Genomic DNA, 22,874 nt, shown 5'->3' with positions numbered 1-22,874 from the left:
TGGAATCTGATTGATTGCTTCTGTGGACAGGTGTCTTTTATACAGGTAACACGCTGAGATTAGTAGCACTCCCTTTAAGAGTGCTCCCAATCTCAGCTTGTTACCTGTATAGAAGACAGCTGGGAGGCAGAAATCTTGCTGATTGATAGGGGATCAAATACTTATTTCAAAATGGAAGTGGCATCAGATGTCTGTGATGTATATTGAGCCTCCACTGCTTCACGTTTACTCTCTTGTCAGTGCAGGTACAGAATTATGATTGTCTAGGCTCACTACAGAGAGGTTGCAGCATGCAAGCATGATGGGGTCAGGAATCCTCAAACCCACTACATAGCTCAATTCAGGTGTACAGAGGTACACAAAGTTGGGGGAGGGGGCACTAAGAAAAAAGACGTATGCAGTGTGGACTCTATACCTTAGTGTGTATAGAATTAAAGTGTCACTGTCAACATAGAGACACATTTAAGGAAAGCTGTAAAAAATAAATAAAAGCCTATATACTTTCCTTTATGGTGGCCTGTGTATTAAAACTGTGCCACTTTGCTGCTCCGAGGCTCCTGCAGATATTCCACATGTGTCCATCACCTGCTCCTACATCACGCTGTGGTTCTTAATGCCGGCACCTATCCTGCAGTGACATACTAGCCGGTAAGAGGAACCACAGTGTTACCAATAAAAGCTATATTTTAAGATTTAATATCTCAAAGCTATGATAAGAGTTAAGTAGGAGTTCTTTTGACAAGAATTGAAAGCTTCAATATAATAAACATTTATTAGAGCTTATACAAAGTCTAATCTAACACACAGAACCTATCTATAGTCTCAAACAAGACCGTAGGTTAAAATACATACATTTACATGAAGGAATCTAGAGCATATTCCTCTAAAACATTAGATTACAAGCGTGTGCAGTTGCTACATGTAAGTATAACATGCCTATACCATAGTTACCCTTTTAGACCCATCCTTAAGGCCATAAAGTGATGCTTCCATAAAAGTGATGCTTCCATAAAGTGACCTCCATTAGTCTGTGCTGTGGAGTATATCTCTCTATGCTGACGTCCCATTGGTTGGCCTAGCTAGGATCACGATTGGAGGCCTGACTACATAAGTCAGCCCCCTTTCATGCAAATCCTGGTGACTATAATTTTCCCAGGGTTAACAGGGTGTGGCTATCTTGATTGAACATCCCAGCATGGGGTCAGTCACAGAAAGGGGTTTAACTCTAGTAACTTAATAAAGGCTTTGCTATGTGCTAAATGCCATGAATTAGCATGCTAAATGAACAATATACTTTGTACGCTGAATAAAATGTCTTCAGCCACTACTAAGAGAAATATATTCATAATTACAATATATATATATATATATATATATATATATATATATATATATATATATACAGGTCATTCTCAAAAAATTAGCATATTGTGATAAAGTTCATTATTTTCTGTAATGTACGGATAAACATTAGTCTTTCATATATTTTAGATTCATTACACACAACTGAAGTAGTTCAAGCCTTTTATTGTTTTAATATTGATGATTTTGGCATACAGCTCATGAAAACCCCAAATTCCTATCTCAAAAAATTAGCATATCATGAGAAGGTTCTCTAAACGAGCTCTTAACCTAATCATCTGAATCAACTAATTAACTCTAAACACCTGCAAAAGATTCCTGAGGCTTTTAAAAACTCCCAGCCTGGTTCATTACTCCAAACCGCAATCATGGGTAAGACTGCCGACCTGACTGCTGTCCAGAAGGCCATCATTGACACCCTCAAGCAAGAGGGTAAGACACAGAAAGAAATTTCTGAACAAATAGGCTGTTCCCAGAGTGCTGTATCAAGGCACCTCAGTGGGAAGTCTGTGGGAAGGAAAAAGTGTGGCAGAAAACGCTGCACAACGAGAAGAGGTGACCGGACCCTGAGGAAGATTGTGGAGAAGGACCGATTCCAGACCTTGGGGGACCTGCGGAAGCAGTGGACTAAGTCTGGAGTAGAAACATTCAGAGCCACCGAGTACAGGCGTGTGCAGGAAATGGGCTACAGGTGCCGCATTCCCCAGGTCAAGACACTTTTGAACCAGAAACAGCGGCAGAAGCGCCTGACCTGGGCTACAGAGAAGCAACACTGGACTGTTGCTCAGTGGTCCAAAGTACTTTTTTCGGATGAAAGCAAATTTTGCATGTCATTCGGTAATCAAGGTGCCAGAGTCTGGAGGAAGACTGGGGAGAGGGAAATGCCAAAATGCCTGAAGTCCAGTGTCAAGTACCCACAGTCAGTGATGGTCTGGGGTGCCATGTCAGCTGCTGGTGTTGGTCCACTGTGTTTTATCAGGGGCAGGGTGAATGCAGCTAGCTATCAGGAGATTTTGGAGCACTTCATGCTTCCATCTGCTGAAAAGCTTTATGGAGATGAAGATTTCATTTTTCAGCACGACCTGGCACCTGCTCACAGTGCCAAAACCACTGGTAAATGGTTTACTGACCATGGTATTACTGTGCTCAATTGGCCTGCCAACTCTCCTGACCTGAACCCCATAGAGAATCTGTGGGATATTGGGAAGAGAAAGTTGAGAGACGCAAGACCCAACACTCTGGATGAGCTTAAGGCCGCTACCGAAGCATCCTGGGCCTCCATAACACCTCAGCAGTGCCACAGGCTGATTGCCTCCATGCCACGCCGCATTGAAGCAGTCATTTCTGCAAAAGGATTCCCGACCAAGTATTGAGTGCATAACTGAACATAATTATTTGAAGGTTGACTTTTTTTTTATTAAAAACACTTTTCTTTTATTGGTCGGATGAAATATGCTAATTTTTTGAGATAGGAATTTTGGATTTTCATGAGCTTTATGCCAAAATCATCAATATTAAAACAATAAAAGGCTTGAACTACTTCAGTTGTGTGTAATGAATCTAAAATATATGAAAGTCTAATGTTTATCAGTACATTACAGAAAATAATGAACTTTATCACAATATGCACATTTTTTGAGAAGGACCTGTATATATTCATACACAGACACAGCTCTATATATATATATATATATATATATATATATATATATATATATATATATATACACATATATATCTCTATTTAATTTAGATTACCCAAAAACCATATGGCAACAACAGCTTGCAGTGGAGGAAGCAAGTATTTGACACACACACACCAATGTGAAATATTGTGTGACCGCACTCCTTCAGACAATACCCATATGATCGCGCCTACTCTTCACCACAGAACGTGGGCGGCCCTCTTTGTCATGTTCAAAACTTGGGAGGTATATGACTTTTCAGACCAGAAGTTGAAGTGTAGGTCTCTCACAGCCCATAATTTGCCAGTGATGGGTACTCATGTGTGTTTGTATCTGGCTAGGGGAATTTTGTGGTGTTGTATTATTGGCCAGCGCACTGGTAAATTTTAGGAAACCTTACATAGACATATCTATGGCCACCATTATCCAGATTTATAAGCGTAATAATACACTTTGTTTCAAAATCTTTTGTGTCCTGTTGGGGGAAAAGCATAGAACTTATTTTAGGATTTTTGCATGTAAAATGTATTGCACCTCTTCAAGGACAATATGCTATACTTGGTTTGCTGTTCATTTTAGGTAAGCAAAACAGAAATTATTCTGAGCTTAAACATGTTTGTAATTCTTAAACATAATTAACTACTGTATTAATTTTAAACAATATGTAAAGCCAGCATTTCATATTCCTGATACGTGCCTTCTGTACCATGCACTTCTATGAAAAAAATATCCTGTTCTCTTTGTATTGCTTCCTTTGTGTGAAATACATGGTGGTCTGCCAGTCCCTCTGCTTTCCTAATAACTGACCACACTAAGCAGGAGAACACAAGATGGTCAGTGCTCTAGCTATGCTGGGAACTCAGTCTGCTCTCCTCCAATGATCAGACTTGTCCTGACACACCCCCTGCACAGCTTTTCACTGGGAAGATCAGTGTCCTGCTGTTTCTCATCCCCCCAGCTCTTATGCAGCTGAGAACAGAGGGAATGTGATTACTTATAAAAAATAGGAAAATAGGTATTTGTAATGTTTTTTTATATCTATACACACGTTTTGCCTTTAATTTGTATTTTTAAGGTCAATGGGTTGTTTTGCAAGGTGAGAGTTTCCAATCACTTTAAGGATCCCAGGCTTTAGCTTCGTAGGTATAATTTTAGTAGTTTTCAAGAGTGAGAATTGCTATAACCCATTCCCACCCTTAATCTGTATATAAAGGTTTCCCTGCATGATGGCCTTTGCTGAGGAAGTTTTAATCTGTGCCTTACCCTTTGAGAGGGAGCAGCTTACAATGTAAAAAAAAAAATATATATATATATATATATATATATATATATATATATATATATATATATACAGTACAGACCAAAAGTTTGGACACACCTTCTCATTCAAAGAGTTTTCTTTATTTTCATGACTATGAAAATTGTAGATTCACACTGAAGGCATCAAAACTAAATATAAAAATAAATAAAATATATTTCATATTCTAGGTTCTTCAAAGTAGCCACATTTTGCTTTGATTACTGCTTGGAACACTCTTGGCATTCTCTTGATGAGCTTCAAGAGGTAGTCACCTGGCGCAGCACCCCATCACTCTCCTTCGTCCAATAGCCCTTACACAGCCTGGAGGTGTGTTTGGGGTCATTGTCCTGTTGAAAAATAAATGATGGTCCAACTAAAAGCAAACCGGATGGAATAGCATGCCGCTGCAAGATGCTGTGGTAGCCATGCTGGTTCAGTATGCCTTCAATTTTGATTAAATCCCCAACAGTGTCACCAGCAAAGCACCCCCACACCATCACACCTCCTCCTCCATGCTTCACTGTGGGAACCAGGCATGTAGAGTCCATCCGTTCACCTTTTCTGCGTTGCACAAAGACACAGGGGTTGGAACCAACGATCTCAAGTTTGGACTCATCAGACCAAAGCACAGATTTCCACTGGTCTAATGTCCATTCCTTGTGTTCTTTAGCCCAAACAAGTCTCTTCTGCTTGTTGCCTTTCTTTAGCAGTGGTTTCCTAGCAGATATTCTACCATGAAGGCCGGATTCACACAGTCTCCCCTTACCAGTTCTAGAGATGTGTCTGCTGCAAAAGGTGGAAGAACCTAGAATATGAAATATATTTTCAGTTGTTTCACACTTTTTTGTTATGTATAATTCCACATGTGTTAATTCAGAGTTTTGATGCCTTCAGTGTGAATCTACAATTTTCGTAGTCATGAAAATAAAGAAAACTCTTTGATTCAGAAGGTGTGTCCAAACTTTTGGTCTGTACTGTATATACATTTTTGTGTATTTGTCAGTCTGTACCTAAAATCAAAGTACAGTGTTTGTTAAAACGGCATATCACGTAAAAACCTTTTATGTCCTTAAACCAATATTATATATGGAAAATAGCCACAGACTTCTAGCCAAGTGAACCGACATATGGCGGCACTGCTAAATCTGGCCTGGGCTTCTAGGCATCAGTTACCTCTGGTGATGAAAGGGTTAACTATGCTCTGCCTACATGTGTTTTGTCACTTGACTCAAATGCTGCCATTATTTTGCAGATGTCGAAGGCTTTGATTCTGTAGTGTCAGTCGGAGAGAAACTTAGTCACCCTACTGCATCAAGACCCAAATCCAGTGGGAGGCGCCCACCATCACAGTCTCTAACATCGGTAGGTCTAGTGTATGCAACGCAGTTCTGAGGGACGACATTCCTATTCGCATAAAAAATATTCTTGTGAATGTTATTCACTGAAGGAAGAGAAGATCAAGGGGCCTAGTTAAAGCTGAACTCCAGGCAGATTATGAAAAAAACACTATTAAACACAGCCATGTATTCCTTAAGAAATGTCTTTTAATAAGAGTGTGACTACTGTATATAAATTATAGTCTTTATGCTAGACTTCAACAAGGGTGTTCTATCACACAGGACAGAGATCTGAAAGACCCTGACAGCGGGCATCGCTAGACATTTTATTTCACATATATTGGAGTTCTTTAACCACAATGTATCTTTATTGCAAACCTTTAATGTTACCCCATATAGGTTGTACACACCATCTGTTTCACGTGCGGTGATCAGAATCTCGTAAGTCTTGTCTTCATTTTCTTTATTTTTTCATTTTCTTTTTTTTTTTTCCTGGCAGTCATCTCTTTCCAGTCCAGATTTCTTTGATTCTCCCAGCCCAGAGGATGATAAGGAAGATCTTAATAACTTGGCACAAAGATCAGTAGAACCATCCAAGAAATCTTCTCGGCCTGCCACAGCATCACAAGTAAGTCAGAATGATTTGCCGCAATGCTTCTGAGTTTATTGGAAAAATATTACCAGTGTAATGCTACTTAGGGTTACATAGTGTGTTCATTATTGGCTTTTTCGATAGAATGATCAGGAACATAACAATATACAGTTAGCCTTTGGAGCAGAGAAAAGCCTGGTTTATGGGTGGGTGATTCCCCAGTGTACATGCTTTCAATGGACAAATACCCCACAATAGGGATAAAACTATTTTGCGCAAGGGAATTTAACCACTTGCTGACCAGCCGCCGTAGTTATACGGCGGCAGGTCGGCTCTATTGTGCGAATCGCCTTAGGTTTACGTTGCTTCATGCAATAGATACAGTGTGCGCGCACACGGCACCGGAGCCGATGTGCGTGGCCAGCGGCCGCGATGTCCGCCGGCCACCCTCAATCATTCCACAGAGGGCCAGAATGGGGATCTGTCAATGTTAACAAACAGATCCCCTTTCTGTCAGGGTGCAGAGTGATCGTCTGTTCCTAGTTAGAAACACCTCCCAGGGAACACATTTACCCCTAGTGTTAACTCCTTACCTGCCAGTGCCATTTATACAGTAATTCGTGCATTTTTTTAGCATTGATCGCTGTATAAATGTCACTGGTTCCAAAAAAGTGTCCGATCTGGCCGACGCTAAAAATTTCTGATCACAACCATTACTAGTAGAAAAAAAAATAATAATAATAAAAAGGTCATAAATCTATCCCCTATTTTGTAGACTATAACTTTTTCACAACCATTCTTATATACGCTTATATGCACTTGTAGTGCAAAGTGGATTTGCCTTTTGTAAATACCCCCCAGTGTGTATCTGAGGCTGTTCTCTTCGCTGGGTATAGCAGAGGGTTTACATCCACTTTAACCTACTGATATTTGAATTTCTGGATTGGATTGTCTGTGTACTGTACATGCATAATGATGCATATGGCTACCAAAAGTATCTTTAATAAATTGTTTACTGATATCAAGAATGTTTGTGTACAGGAAAATAATTTGCAACTTGCTACCTAAAAGTTTTTTGTTTTTAACCCACATGGCCATAATGAAAATCTTATGCCGCGTACACACAATCATTTTTCGGCATGAAAAAAATTTTGTTTTTAAAAAATGTAATTTAAAATGATCGTGTGTGGGCTTCACATCATTTTTCGGGTTCTGAAAAACGACAATTTTTTTTTCCGAACATGCTGCATTTTTTAACAACGTTTTAAACTATGTCGTTTTTCGGGTTGTAAAAAATGATCGTGTGTGGGCTAAAACGACGTTAAAAAAAACATGCATGCTCAGAAGCAAGTTATGAGACGGGAGCGCTCGTTCTGGTAACACTACCATTTGTAATGGAGTAAGCACATTCATCACACTGTAACAGACAGAAAAGCATGAATTGTCTTTTACTAACACGGAATCAGCTAAAGCAGCCCCAAGGGTGGTGTCATCCACATGGAACTTCCCCTTTATAGTGCCGTCCTACGTGTTGTACGTCACCGCGCTTTGCTAGAGCATTTTTTTAAAACAATGGTGGGTGGGCAACGTCGTTTTAATGATGAAGTTGGAAAAACTTCGTTTTTTCTACATGCCGAAAAACATCGTTTTTTTTTCATGCCAAAAAATGATCGTGTGTACGCGGCATCACTCTTCCCATTTGTATGTTTTTTTACATTTTATAGAATCCAAAGCAGCAGTGTGCTATTAATATTTGGCTCTGTAATGACTGTGGTATTGGTAAGAAATGAAAAGTCTGGCGAGAAAATATCTCTTCTGGCGATATAGAAGCATCTGATTCAATTTGTCAGCAACCGCACAAAAATAAAATATAGCTTTCTTTGGCCACTAATTAAAGCCAGTCAGCCGGGTATTTGTAAAAAAAAAAAAAAAAAAAAAAAAAAATTTGTTTTAATAGTGCAAGCATAGAAAGATAAGTATTTGTGCTATTATTCACTTGTATTTGTTCTCTGTAAGTGGCAGAAATGTTAGCCCAATTTCAGGCTGTAAGGCCTGGTTGAGGATTACTTATTTTCTGGCTGAGCTCGGGGCTGATAACTGACACTCTGTCTGGGCTGATGGAGGTTAAAACTGACAACTAACAAAGCATTAATTTTTCTTTCATGTAACCCTAATTGCCCATTTCTAATATGACAGTAATTTGAATGTCTGTCATCGGCACTACTGTGCCTAAACAGGAGATAGGATGGCCTTGCAACCTGATCCTCACACTGACATGTCTGCTCTGACACAGATTGAAAACCAGTATATAGGAAGAAATAGTTATCCCTCAGAAATAAAGAATTGTAAAAATTCATGAGTGGAGGTTCAGACTTTAGCAGTAACCATAACCTGTTGGTGGCTTGTCCTTTTTAAAAGTGAGCATGTGCTTTGGTCATGCAGGGCTAAACAGGTTCAACCAAATATCACCCCCCCCCCCTCACTGCTTATATTGTTCTGTTTTCCTGCTGCTATAACACAATGAAGCTCCTTGGAATCTTCAGAATGCTTTGGTAAGAGCTTACACAGGGCTATGGTTGTCTCCTCATCCTCAAATGGCAGTTCCCTGGCCTGGCTATTGGCTCATCAGGCCGCCAGTACTGCATTGAGGGAGGAACTAGGTACTAGGTATCTGTTATTTCATGAGTAGAGTTGAGCGAACCCGTAAACCCGAATAATTGGAAAAAGTTTGGGTCCGGGATCTGAGTTCGGGGAAAAAAAATGCGCGGAGGTCCCCGCAAATTCAATAACCAGACCCTTTAGGTCTGGTATGGATATTAAGGGGAACCCCGCCGTCAATTTAAAACAAAAATGACGTGCGGTTCCCCCCAAATATCCATAACCAGACCCTTCAGGTCTGGTATGGATATTAAGGGGAACCCCGCCGGCAATTTAAAAAAAAATTACGTGCGGTTCCCCTTAAATATCCATAACCAGACCCGTTATCCGAGCACGTTGACCTGGCCGACCGCAGAAAAGAGGAGGGGACAGAGTGCGGCCCCCCCCCTCTCCTGAACCGCACCAGGCCACATGCCCTCAACATGGGGAGGATGTCCCCATGTTGATGGGGACAAGGGTCTCATCCCCACAACCCTTGCCCGGTGGTTGTGGGGGTATGCGGGCGGGAGGCTTATCAGAATCTGGGGACCCCCAGATCCTGACCCCCCCCTGTGTGAAATGGTAATGGGGTACACTGTACCCCTACCATTTCACGAAGGAAGTGTAAATTCTTGTAAAAAAAAAAACACTTTTTAAAGTTCGGGTTCGGACCCGAACATCCAGGTGTCCGCTCAACTCTGTTCATGAGTACAGACCAAAGAGAACCTGCGTATATGTAGCGTGAGAGCGAGCATTTGTTGCTTTGCCCTGTGTGGGTATAGCAGAGGTTGATTTTCCATATTGGACATTCTTTATTTTTATTTCCTATAATAAGTCTTTCTTAGTTTCATTAGGCTGCTCTTTTTGTTTTTCAGTTGCCAGACAACAGAGCTGCTCTACCCCCAAAACCTGGAGGTTTAATTTCAAGTGTTAGCTTCTCGCATGGAGCTTCCGGTGCACCATCAGCGTTCCACTCTGTTACCTCAAGCAGTCACAGATCAAATTCTCCATCCTTTAGTAGTTCTGACCCAAGGCACAAAGGTGAACCCAACCAGACACCACTGGAAGAACTACAAGTACAAGTCAAAGAGCTGAGAAGCATCATCGAGACCATGAAGGACCAACAAAAGTATGCACTGCTATGTAAACACTTATAGATACTTGGTGTTCTAACATACTAGAGAGACCTTTAGCTCGGAACATAGTGTGCCATTTATGTTGCAATAATAGAGTCAGTTTCCCTCCTTGCTTATCCATGTACTTGAGCAATGTCTTTAGAATCAGCGAAGGCTTTTCAGACTAAACCCTATTTATGTATGAGGCTAGAGCTACCATTATCATGGCTGTATGCTAAGAAAGGATATATGAAAATGCACTGTTGTACAATTTAACAAAATAAAGGTCATAGAAGAGTTCCGCAGCAAACAAAAAAAGTAGAAGCTTACAGGGTGAGTAGTAGCCTAAAAACTAAACATTTTCGGGTCCGTGCTGAAGAAAAGGATCTGAGCCTTTCTTTACTGACGTCTTCCCTGCTTGCTCAAGCCAAGGTGCAGCGTACAGCCCCCCTTCGACATGACTGATTGTGTGCAGCTATACTCAAGTATGTGGCTGAACTGATGATTCTTTTCTATTGTAGTACAGCCATTCGTGCGTGGGAGACAATGTGCTGCACCTGGGATTCCCAGTCTGGGGAAGATATTGGAATTTCAGTTGCACAGGGCAGATGCCAATGTGCAAAAGGCATTACTATGTCACTAATGCCATTATATTTTCTACATCAGTGATATGCAATTAGCAGACCTCCAGCTGTTGCAAAACTACAAGTCCCATCATGCCTCTGTCTCTGGGAGTCATGCTTGTGGCTGTCAGAGTCTTGCTATGCCTCATGGGACTTGTAGTTCTGCACCAGCTGGAGGTCCGCTAAATTTCCCTGTTCTATATGATAGTTTGACATTGCATACTAATATTGCGATCGTTGTAATGGCAGCGGTGCTTCTTATTAGGTTTACTTACAGTAATTACTATTTATTTATTACAGGCATTTATATAGGGCCGACAATTTACCCAGCACTTTATATACCATTTATTCACATCAGTCCCTGCCCTTCAAGAGCTTACAGTCTAAGGTCCCTATCTCGCATGCATATGTACGCTAGGCCAGTTTAGACAGGAGCCAATCGAACTACTCGCATGTCTTTGGAGTGTGGTGGGAACTCCCGCAACGTGGAGAGAACATGCAAACTGCAAATAACGTTTTGGCCGTGATTTGAACTAAAAATCCCAGTGCTGCAAGGCAAAATTGCTAACCATTGAGCAGCTGTGCTGCTCAGCCCAGAATAAACTCTCTGCAATAAGCTGTTCCTAAAGCGAACCTTGCACTAAAAATACCATGGCTGATAATTGACCCCTCCGACATGATGAAACACTGCAAGCAATGATAAAAAAAACTATAGGGACATTTTTTTTATAAAAATACTTTCCTCTCCCATGGCTTCCTGCCATGATGCCTAGGCAGCAGTGATGTTCCTTCTGTCAAGATTCTAATGCTAAGAAGCCCAAATCTCACTAGAAGATGCTCTTGGGTTTTGCTGAAGTGTCATCTTGCGAGATGTGGGCTACTTCAGTTCCCGGGATCTAGTGGGAAGGTGCGTGACATCACCCCCGACAGTTGGGGGTAAGGAAAGTTTATTAACTTTTTCCCTCTTCTTTTTTTTTTTTTATGTGTTGCAGCGCTTTGGCACCAAGGGAAAGCCACTTTAAATGGTGGTGATAGTGGGGACTTGCAGTACTCCCCAGGAATAGTGGCCAGCCCACAGATAATATGTAGAAGGTGATTCTATTACCCATGTATGAATTGCCCTCTTAGCCATTTATTATATTCTGCGGTGAAAACTAAAAAAAAATGGTCACTTCCCATAAATAATAGAACTTTTAGAACTATAAAGCATGCCGTTATTACTTTAGCATGCCAGATATACATTTAAAGTATGACATAAGATTTACAAATAAGCTGAGTTATCTAAATTATCTGATTCCTATGTACACCAGATCCTTGCAACACCCACTCACACCCCTAGATGTCTACAACTCATGCTGTGTTGTCGTTGTTGGCCTCTATTTGGCTGTAGTATTAGAAGGCAAAGGCAGGGTAACAATCCCCAGTCCAGGAAGTAAGGGAGATATTGCTTCAATAGGCATCAATACTGCTGACAGGTGGGCCCCTGCATAGGGCGCTGTGCTAAAACTTGTACCAGGTTAACATGTAAACTAAGGTGGCATCTGCTTCCATATTCATATAGGGCTATATATTCATCCGACTTGATATTAGCTGAAATGTATTTAAAATAAATAATAACAATCTAAAATGACTGATAAGTTAATAGTGGTATAACATTCCTGGTACACATTTGTGTATGTATGCACCCTGTAATTTACATCTAAAATTTAAGTAATTTCAGAAAAGGAAACTCTATGATGGAGCGCAGTGCTCCGATCTTAACCCTGTTTATTTGTTTGATCATTTTCCACTTTCGTATTGCTTACTGTGCAGTTCCTATCCAGTCTGCATATGGCTTCAAAAGCTCTGATTTAATTAATCTCCCCACTTAGCAGTAGTCTAATTATTGCCTGGCTTGTTATTATTAGGAGCCAGTAATTTCCTTTTCTAGATTATGGCCATGACATCGGAAGAAAAACAAAAACGGAAACAATTATGTCCCAAAATATAAATTTATAGGAGAGAAGGAAATGATTAGTAAAAGCCTTTCACATTCAGCTATTTGTAGGGCTCTTCTGAGCGTTTTAAAAAGAAGCAGAAAGGGCAATTAAAGGCCAGATCAATTAGACCAATAGAACTCCAACTACTACATTCTTACTATTGCATTTGTGTACAAAAACTATAAAGTGTGACATCATATTCCGCCCTGCCATAGATTACAGTATGAAGTCCCGACAGCACTTCACTTTTCCACATTAAAGTGTCATTAAACCCACAGCCAACCATTCACATGCCCAATAAAGCAACATAGCAATATTCGCAACTGTAGATAGAACACATAGTTATAATTTGTTTCAAATCATTTTTTTTCATTATTTCTACACCATGATAACATGATGTTCTTTCACTTGCTCTGCGTTGCCTTGTGAATTTTTTTATCTATTCAGATTTTATTTAAAAAAAAAAATTATTTCCATATCAACATATACAAAAAGAAAACAAAACAACAAGAAGAAAAAATTAATAAAAAAAAACACCACCACCAAAATTCCCCTTCCTCCTTCTTTCCCTTTTCACCCTCTTCCTCTCTCCTTTCCTCAATAAATTGAGCCAATAAACCATTAACATTAGCAACACGTTTAGTTCATTATTATGCAGCGTTCCAAAAATTCCAAAAGTATACAAGGGCAACCAATACACTATATATATATATATATATATATATATATATATATATATATATATATATATATATATATATATATATATATATATATATATATATATATATATATATATATATATATATATATATATATATATATATATATATATATATAAAAAGCTATATAACACAGGCTATACCTCTCTTTGTTGTGAGCTTAAGCTAGAACATGAGACATCTATCAATTTTTGCCATATTTTTTCAAACTTTCAGGAGGCATTTAGTTGAACATACAGTCAGGTCCAATATTGGGATATTGACACATTTCTAAACTTTTTGGCTCTATACACCACCGCAATAGATTTGAAATGAAACAAACAAAATGTGCTTTAACTGTAGATTTTCAGCTTTAATTTGAGGGTATTTACATCCAAATCAGATGAACGTGTAGGAATAACAACAGTTTGTATATGTGCCTCCCACTTTTTAAGGGACCAAAAGTAATGGGACAGATTAACAATCATAAATCAAACTTTCACTTTTTAATACTTGGTTGCAAATCCTTTGCAGTCAATTACAGCCTGAAGTCTGGAACGCGTAGACATCACCAGACGCTGGGTTTCATCCCTGGTGATGCTCTGCCAGGCCTCTACTGCAACTGCCTTCAGTTACTGCTTGTTCTTGGGGTATTTTCCCTTTAGTTTTGTCTTCTGCAAGTAAAATGCATGCTCAATCGGATTCAGGTCAGGTGATTGACATTGCATAACATTCCACTTCTTTCCCTTAAAAACTATTTGGTTGCTTTCACAGTATGAAGCGCCGTCCAATGAGTTCTGAAGCATTTGGCTGAATGTGAGCAGATAATATTGCCAGAAACACTTCAGAATTCATCCTGCTGCTTTTGTCAGCAGTCACATCATCAATAAATACAAGAGAACCAGTTCCGTTGGCAGCCATACATGTCCACACCATGACACTACCACCACCATGCTCCACTGATGAGGTGGTATGATTTGGATCATGAGCAGTTCCTTTACTTCTCCATACTCTTCTCTTCCCATCACTCTGGTACAAGTTGATATTGGTCTCATCTGTCCATAGGATGTTGTTCCAGAACTGTGAAGGCTTTTTTAGATGTTGTTTGGCAAACTCTAATCTGGCCTTCCTGTTTTTGAGGCTCACCAATGGTTTACATCTTGTGGTGAACCCTCTGTATTCACTCTGGTGAAGTCTTCTCTTGATTGTTGACTTTGACACACATACACCTACCTCCTGGAGAGTGTTCTTGATCTGGCCAACTGTTGTGAAGGGTGTTTTCTTCACCAGTGAAAGAATTCTTCGGTCATCCACCACAGTTGTTTTCCATGGTCTTCCGGGTCTTTTAGTGTTGCTGAGCTCACTGGTGCGTTCTTTATTTTTAAGGATGTTCCAAACAGTTGATTTGGCCACACCTAATGTTTTTGCTATCTCTCTGATGGGCTTGTTTTGTTTTTTCAGCCTAATGATGGCCTGCTTCACTGATAGTGACAGCTCTTTGGATCTCATATTGAGAATTGACAGCAACAGATTCCAAATGCAAATAGCACACTTGAAATGAACTCTGGACCTTTTATCTCCTCCTTATAAATGGGATAATGAGGGCATAACACACACCTGGCCATGGAACAGCTGAGCAGCCAATTGTCCCATTACTTTTGGTCCCTTAAAAAGCGGGAGCCACATATACAAACTTTTGTAAATCCTACACCGTTCACCTGATTTGGATGAATACCCTCAAATTAAATTGAAAATTGAAAGTCTGCAGTTAAAGCACATCTTGTTAGTTTCATTTTAAAACCATTGCGAGGTGTATAGAGCCCAAAAGATTAGAATTGTGTCCATGTCCCAATATTTATGGGACCTGGCTGTAAGTATACTTTTTAAACAATACATGTTTGTCCAGGTCCTGGATTCAGTCCCCAAGGGTAAGAGGGTTGGGGGAGACCCAGCAAGAAGCCATTAGCTTATGAGCCATAAAGAGCGATCTTCTAATGGCCACTACCTGATTGTGTTCCAAATTGTTGAGGTTTATGTACCCTAAGAGACATAGAACAGGGTCTGGCGTTAACAATCCATAAACAGGGTTGATCACCTCTATCACATGCTGCCAATACTGGTGTAATTTTGGGCACCTCCAAAACAAAAAAAATAAAAGAACCAGGAGATTGAGCACTTTTTGCGCATTCAGGATTTTCCTTCCTGCCTATTCTATGAAGAAGTTCGAGGATTCGGTAGGACCTATGCAGGATAAAGTGTTGGGTGACAATGAGACCTAATGAACAGTTTACATTATTTTGTCCCATATGTCCCCATTTGGGACCGCCTTGTGAAATTGGTGGGTGGAGCAAGCAGAAAGCCTATGATCTATCCTGCAGTCGTTACTGTAGGAAGTTATCTCTGTAATCCCTTGTCCCGTGTAGGTGCACTGGCAACGTAACAGCCAAGGGTTTTGGTTGCCTATTGTGCCTATTTGCATTTCCACTGACAATAAGGAGGTCTATAGAAACAGCAAAATCAACCAGATATTTACAAAGAATGAAGAGATGCACAGTAAAACGCTTCAACAAACAGGTAGAAGACCTAATGTCAAACATGAACTATGCAAAATAAACATTTTGGGTTTAATGTCACTTTAAGGAATTCATGAGCTGCTGCATGTTTTTTTTTTTTTTTTTGAGGGGGGGGTAGCCACTTCCTGACCCAGGTTATTTCAAAAACTGGTTACATGTTCTATGACTTTTTTTTATTTACACCTGCTTTTATGTGATTGTAAACTACAATGGTGTCTACTCATTGCAGGCTACAATATACACCTTGGGTGGCTCAGGGTCCAATGCTGGAAAGAGTTTCCTTGTCTGCCATATATAGTATTCTATCCTGAATCCACCGAAGCAGAGCATTCTTCATTTTTTACACCAAACAGATAATTATTCCCTCTACATATATATGACTGAATTTGTTAATGCTTCATCAGGAGATCTCCCAAGAGTGTATGTCTAGCCCAGCCTTTTTCAGCCAGCGTGCCCAGGCACCCTGGGTTGCCCTGAGGTTTCTTCATGGGTGCCTTGGCAAAATGCCATAATATTACCCAAATATATATACAAGCCAGCAGGTGGATCAAGCCTACCTATTAGTTACACAAATCCAAAGGTTTTTATTGTGCACCATTTCAACCTTCCAGCTACCGGCCTCCTAACAACCAGTGATGTAATCGGTGTTGATAAGAAGGGTGTTGATTGCCTGCACAGCTTCCTTATTTGACCCTCCCCTGCCCCGCTCCGTCAACACTGGGGTCACATTAGCTGAGTGATGGAGAGAAACTGAGGGAGAGCAGAAACACTGGAATACTAGTCGGTAGTGGTACTAGTGTGCAAAGGTGTATTTGCTTTGAAAGAATAAACCACCTCTAATGTTGGGTGTCCTGCATGTGTCAATGCTGCCACATTATGTAAAACTATTAGAATAGGTTTTTATATTTTAGACTGGGTGTCTTGAGACTGTGCATAATTTTAAAAGGATGGCGTGGCCGAAAAAAGTTGAGAAAGGTTGGACTAGCGAAAGGTTAATTTTAATATATTTTGATAGATTGGGGAAGGATTTGAACCCGGGAAACAAGAGATCTTGCTTACTTACTGCCACTATGACAATATTTTCACCAGACAGAAAGTAAAGGGAAATCTGCAGCAGTGACAAAAAACAAAATAAAACTTTGGGCCAGATTCACAAAGAGTTACGCCGGCGTATCAGTAGATACACCGACGTAACTCGCAATCTAAGCCCGTTGCATGTTTAAGTGTATGCTCAAACTGAGATACACTTAAACTTACCTAAGATACGACGGCCTGCGCCGTCGTATCTTAGGGTGCAATATTTCCGCTGGCCGCTAGGTGGCGCTTCCATTGAGTTTGGTGTAAAATATGCAAATTAGTAGATGCGCCGATTCACGAATGTACGCTTGCCCGTCGCAGTAAAGATATGCTGTTTCCGTAAGAGCTATGCCGGCGTAAAGATAAAGCTGCCCCCTAGGTGGTGTATCCTATGTTAAGTATGGCCGTCTGTCCCGCGTCAAAATCTTACGTCATTTGCGTAATTCGTCCGTGAATGGGGCTGGAGGCCATTTACGTTCACGTCAAAACCAATGACGTCCTTGCGACGTCATTTAGAGCAATGCACGCCGGGATTTTTTTGGGACGGCGCATGCGCAGTTCGTTCGGCGTGGGGACGCACTTCATTTAAATGAAACACGCCCCCTACCCGCCGAATTTGAATTCCGCCATGTGTTTTACGCTACGCCGCCGCAACTTTACAGGCAAGTGCTTTGTGAATAAAGCACTTGCCTGAAAAACTTGCGGCGGCGTAACGTAAATCAAATACGTTATGCCCGCCCAAAAGTACGCCCATCTACGTGAATCTGGCCCTTTATTTTTATTTTTAGTAGAGGCTGGAATCCCTATCAGCTTTTGACTGCTCATGAAAACAAAGAAAACTGTATTCAGATAGCTCTCTTGTTTTCTTCCAGATTGAGATTACCCCTCAGGAAATGTTTTATAGAGTTCGATAGTTTTTTTTGATGAAGAAGAATTTTTGGCCCCTAAAATGCTTTGGCTATAGCTCATCTTCCAGTTATCATTTATTTTTTATTGTAATAAAGCATTTATGATTAAAAAGATACCAGTGCTTTTTAGTATAGATTTAGATATACATAAAAATGTCCCTTTCCTCTGAAGCGCGTTCCGCATTCAGATCATGTTCCAGAGGCTACTGACAAGCAGTGAGGAAGTGATGCAATGCCTCCTCACTGCCAGATTTAACCCCATTTATACCAACAAACGCACCGCAACCACGTGCATTCAACTGCATGCAGTTGTGGGGCGTTTGTGTCGCTTCCCCATTTACTTGAATGTGTAGCCGTCTCCAAATGCTACAAGTCAGGTAAACTTTGCCACGTCCACGAAGAATGCAAACACCCCATCCAATGGCTACTGCAGCTTAGGGGGGGGCAGTTGATAGGCGGCAAAAAATGCAGCTTAACCGCCAGTCTAGATGAAGACTTAATTATATTGTTTACAGACAAAGGGGGGATACAGCGCACTCTGGCTAAACACTATTTTTGGGGAATGGGTCACCTGCGGGGCAATGATTCAAGTCCATAACAGTGAGTCCATGTAAGGATAAGAGGTATGCTGTCCTTGGAAGGCTGCCAGCTATGAAGCTAGAAGAGACTCTGGTACATATAAAGGAACAAAAAGCAGCACCTTCTAAGTGTAGCAATAAAGCTTTTTAATAGATTAAAACGACCGGTAAATTCCAACATTTTATATATATATATATATATATATATATATATATATATATATATATATATATATATATATATATATATACAGATCATCTGCACTGTCCTGGGATCTAGCCTGGTCTAGATGGCTTGTAAAATCTCTGCAAATTAATGTAATTCCTTGGGGACCCCCATTGGAAGATTTCTCCTTTATTACTTTTTTTGGGGACAACCCAAAATTAGAATTTTCTTTCACTTTCAATGATAATGATAAACAAATACAGAGGGCAAATCTCCTTAACAGGAGCACAGACCGCAATTAAACCTGACAAGCATTGTAATCCTTTTCCACTCGATCCAAAACGGAAAAAAAAAAGTTTTGCCTTTAGGTATACTTTAAGGGTCGGGTCATCCTATGAATTGCACAGGAATGCGCACAGCATAACTGTGCAATTCACATGCAATTTAGTGCAGTGTGATTTGAGCCTATTCATTTTGTATGGGTTCATATCACACCACTTTGCACTAAAGTAGTGCAAGCACTACTTTTGGAAACACACTGCAGCCGGATGGCATGGTAGTTTTATACCATGCGATCTGTTGCAAAGAAACACAATGCTTTTGCGACCTTCATTTTGGTTGTCGTCAATGCATTTTGATAATGAGTTTCCAGCATCATGTTCTAGTGTGAACCGGGGCCTGAATTTTCTCAGGAGGTAGACTCTTTCCTATACCTCAGGGATGTCCCCAGATTACAGTACATACATAGGGTGAACAGTAGTTCAGTCGTTCAGTGTGGCTGCTCCCATTGTATATTTAAAAAAAAAAAAATAACAGATTTCTGCAGTCTTTGTTATTACAAACCTCTCAAAAAGCACCAACTCCATAACCTTCCATCAGGCGCTACCTTTCATCATGCAGAGTAATGACATGCAATTGTTTGTTATGGGTTTCTGTACTTTGCTTGTTACCTTTCCTTCATTGGATTAATGGTTGACACAACTAATAATGTGAGTTCAAGGTCTCATATGCTGTGATTCATGTAAATGAATTTATTTACAGCTATATTTACACTTTGTACCTGACTGGGTTTTGATTAAGTATTTAATTTCAGTATAATGTACGGTATAAATAGAAGTGTCTTATGGGTAATAAATTTAGCAACTTGCTTCAGTAAGTTGCATAACAGCTCAAATCATTGTGTTTATTTCGTAGAAAAGAGATAAAACAGCTGTTGTCGGAACTGGACGAGGAAAAGAAGATTCGTCTACGATTACAGGTACAGTGTACACCAATTTCACCCTTGTTATAATGTTTATTGGCCATGAATTGAGCCTTTGTTGTGCCATTTTCGTCAATTAAACCCCAACTCCTTAACAAACTTTTCTTTATCGGACCATTTTTTAGTTTTCTGTGCTGTATTCATTTGACTAACAGTTACTGCACCTAAATGGATTTTTTATACAATTTTTTTTTAGACGGAGCTTTATTTTTGTTGGTATTTAATAACCTCTGTTATTTAGAAAACAAATAAAAATGTTCTCTTTACTTTCTGTTGTAAAACTTAGAAGAACCCCCTTAAATAACCCCTTTTTGGAAAGTAGACATTTTTTTGTGTAAATTTTTTGCAAATGAAGACACTGGTACTTAAGGGGTAAAACACAGGGCTTGGTAATGGTCTACTAGATATAGTAAATGTACAGGTCATACACAGAGGGAAGAGGAGGTGGTGAAGGGGTTTAAATACAGGTCGCATACAGTGTCAGGCTGGAGATGAAGGGTTTATTGTGCAGATGTGCACGATACTGAAGAGCAGAGGTTAATATACAGAGTGAAGAAATATCATCAGCACACCAAGGATTCCTCAAAAGGGTCCAAGGCTTTATTTAAATGGTCACATGGCTGCATGTGTACCGGGTGACCGTGTGAATAAAGCTTTGGACCCTTTTGAGGATTCCTTGGTGTGCTGATGACATTTCTACACTGTGATCCTCAGTTTCCAGCCAGTGGTCATTACAGCACCCAGCATTATTTCAGCCACTTTCAGGAACGTGTACATGGGGAATAATGCATTTGGACAGGTTAATATACAGTTTACATACAAGGACAGAATTTAGGTTGTGTATATAGGAGAACAATCTGCCAGGCTTGGGTATGACTGAGATATTAGCAGATAGAATGTTACTGGAGGGGAGGTGGGTATCGTCTATAAAGTTAAACGCCCGTGGACAGTAAATGGGAGAAAGACTTATAGAACCTAGGGGAAATACATATCCGTTGCCTGCTCAGGAGCCATCTGTGGTAGGGCCGTCTCTCTCATATTAGAGAGGTGTGGGTCTCCTACATGGGCCGGTGTGTTTAACGGGGGTAGGTTGTAGAGGGAAGAGCAGCAACGCCGAAAGGCATCTGAGATACCCCACGGGTTACTGATCTTTTGTTGGTCTGCAGAACAGATGTGTTGGATGTGCCGACGCAGAGAGGAGGAACCCTCGCCAAGTGTTGCCCACATTTGTTGGCTATTGTGTAGTGCCGGTTGCGTCCCTGATCTCTGGCTATAAGTGAGTTGGCATCTAAGAGGCGGAGCAGTTCCCTGCGCGCGTTAGAGAGTTCAACATATGTCGCTGGGTTGGGGGCTCGTTTAGGTGCTAGTTCTAATGTATGGACAATAGAACAGCTGTATTTATACTGAGATTAAATTACACACAGGTGGACTTTACTTAAATTGCTTCCACTAGATTTTAGTTATGGGTATCAGAGTAAAGGGGACTGAATACAAATGCACGCCCTGCTTTTCAGATATTTATTTGTAAAGAAAAAAATGTAAAACCATTTATGATTTTTCATTTAGATTCACAGTTTTGTGGTCTATCACAAAAAAAAAAAAAAAACAATAAGATACATTTAAGTTTTGAGTTGTAACATGACAAAATGTGGACAATTGCAAGGGGTATGAATACTTTTTCAATGCACTGTAATGATGGTCAATGACTAGGACACAGCTGAAAATATAAACTTATCTAGAGGGGGTTTTATGTCTTTAGGTCCCTTAGCTCAGACTTGCAGGCAGGAGGGTGTGCTTAGCTAAGAAAACCTCTCCTTCCCTCCTGAAGACTCCTGGGATGCATGATATAATTTGCCCGAGCCTGGAAACCAGGAAGAAACTTTTTTTTTTTTTATTATTATTATTATTAAAATCGGTAAATAGGATATACTTATCTATTTACTAATGCTAGCAACATATGGATTAAAATAACGTAAATTTTTATTGTGTGAAGTTTTAAGCTAAAGAATTATGGTAACTTTTTGGGAATCCTGGTTAACTTTTTGGTTGGTTTGTGGTAGCACAGTTTGATAGCCAAAGTTTATTAAACCTACATATTTGTTTTGTTTTCAGATGGATGTCAATGAAATAAAGAAATCTCTACAGTCCAAATGAATGAATCATGCCTAGTAAATAACTTTCATCCACCGAAAGTCAAGAATGAAGAGTTGTTCTTCCGTCACAGGCCAAAATATTTTTGGTGCCAAATGATTTCAGATTCACCTCAGAAGCTCAGAAAGCACAACAGCAGCTCTACCAACCAAGGAGACCCTGGGGACATTTGTAGTGCTCGGCACACATATTTATCAAGACAACTCCATGTTGTGCTCAAGTGTTCCTCTTAAAACTGCGAATGAAGGAAACTCAGGCAGTTTTACTTCAGAGTGGTACTTTTTTATGATATTTTTCCATGAATAACGTGTATTTCAGATTGTCTGTTTACAAGCTTTATAATTTCCCCCCTTTTTTTTTTTAATGTGTGTTTGCGTCTTTTTTCTCAGACTCCTGAACAATTTGTATGGTGTGCATTTATGTCATTTAATTGTATTTTTCTTTTCTTCCCAGATGCCCTGATGTATTTATTTACATCTATGACTTCTAAAAGTACATATGCACTGTACTGTCCATGCAATGTGATAGAAAGCTTCTGAAATCATTTTCACTGTACTTTAGGAATGTGTGTTAAAAATAGGAAAATGACGGTTAAATATGATTTGTGCCTTTTTTCTTATTTTTTTTGCCTAGCACAATTGTGCAAAAATGTAATATATATATATATATATATATATATATATATATATATATATATATAATGGCAGTTATGATGAAGTGTATGTCCAGCCGGATAGTGGTGAGAAGAACTAGAACCCCCTTTGGGTTCTTACTGTTATCTAGGGCTCTCATGTTGACAATGATGTCACCAGATAGGATGCAAGGAAAT

At 39.9% G+C, this 22,874-nt stretch overlaps 1 protein-coding gene across 1 annotated transcript in view; it reads left to right on the top strand.

Moving 5' to 3' along the window:
- The window catches only part of SH3KBP1 (SH3 domain containing kinase binding protein 1), a 513,710-nt gene extending 491,064 nt beyond the window's left edge, over positions 1 to 22,646 (top strand). The window contains 5 exon segments of the mRNA XM_040338226.1: positions 5,600 to 5,709; positions 6,184 to 6,312; positions 9,789 to 10,042; positions 19,828 to 19,891; positions 22,007 to 22,646. Of these exon segments, the coding sequence (XP_040194160.1) occupies positions 5,600 to 5,709; positions 6,184 to 6,312; positions 9,789 to 10,042; positions 19,828 to 19,891; positions 22,007 to 22,048 (599 nt within the window). The 3' untranslated portion in view covers positions 22,049 to 22,646.
- Positions 22,647 to 22,874: the final 228 nt, after the last annotated feature.

The sequence above is a fragment of the Rana temporaria genome, chromosome 2 (genome assembly GCF_905171775.1).
Source record: "Rana temporaria chromosome 2, aRanTem1.1, whole genome shotgun sequence".
Lineage (NCBI taxonomy): Eukaryota > Metazoa > Chordata > Amphibia > Anura > Ranidae > Rana > Rana temporaria.
This window is presented reverse-complemented; position numbering and strand designations above follow the sequence as displayed.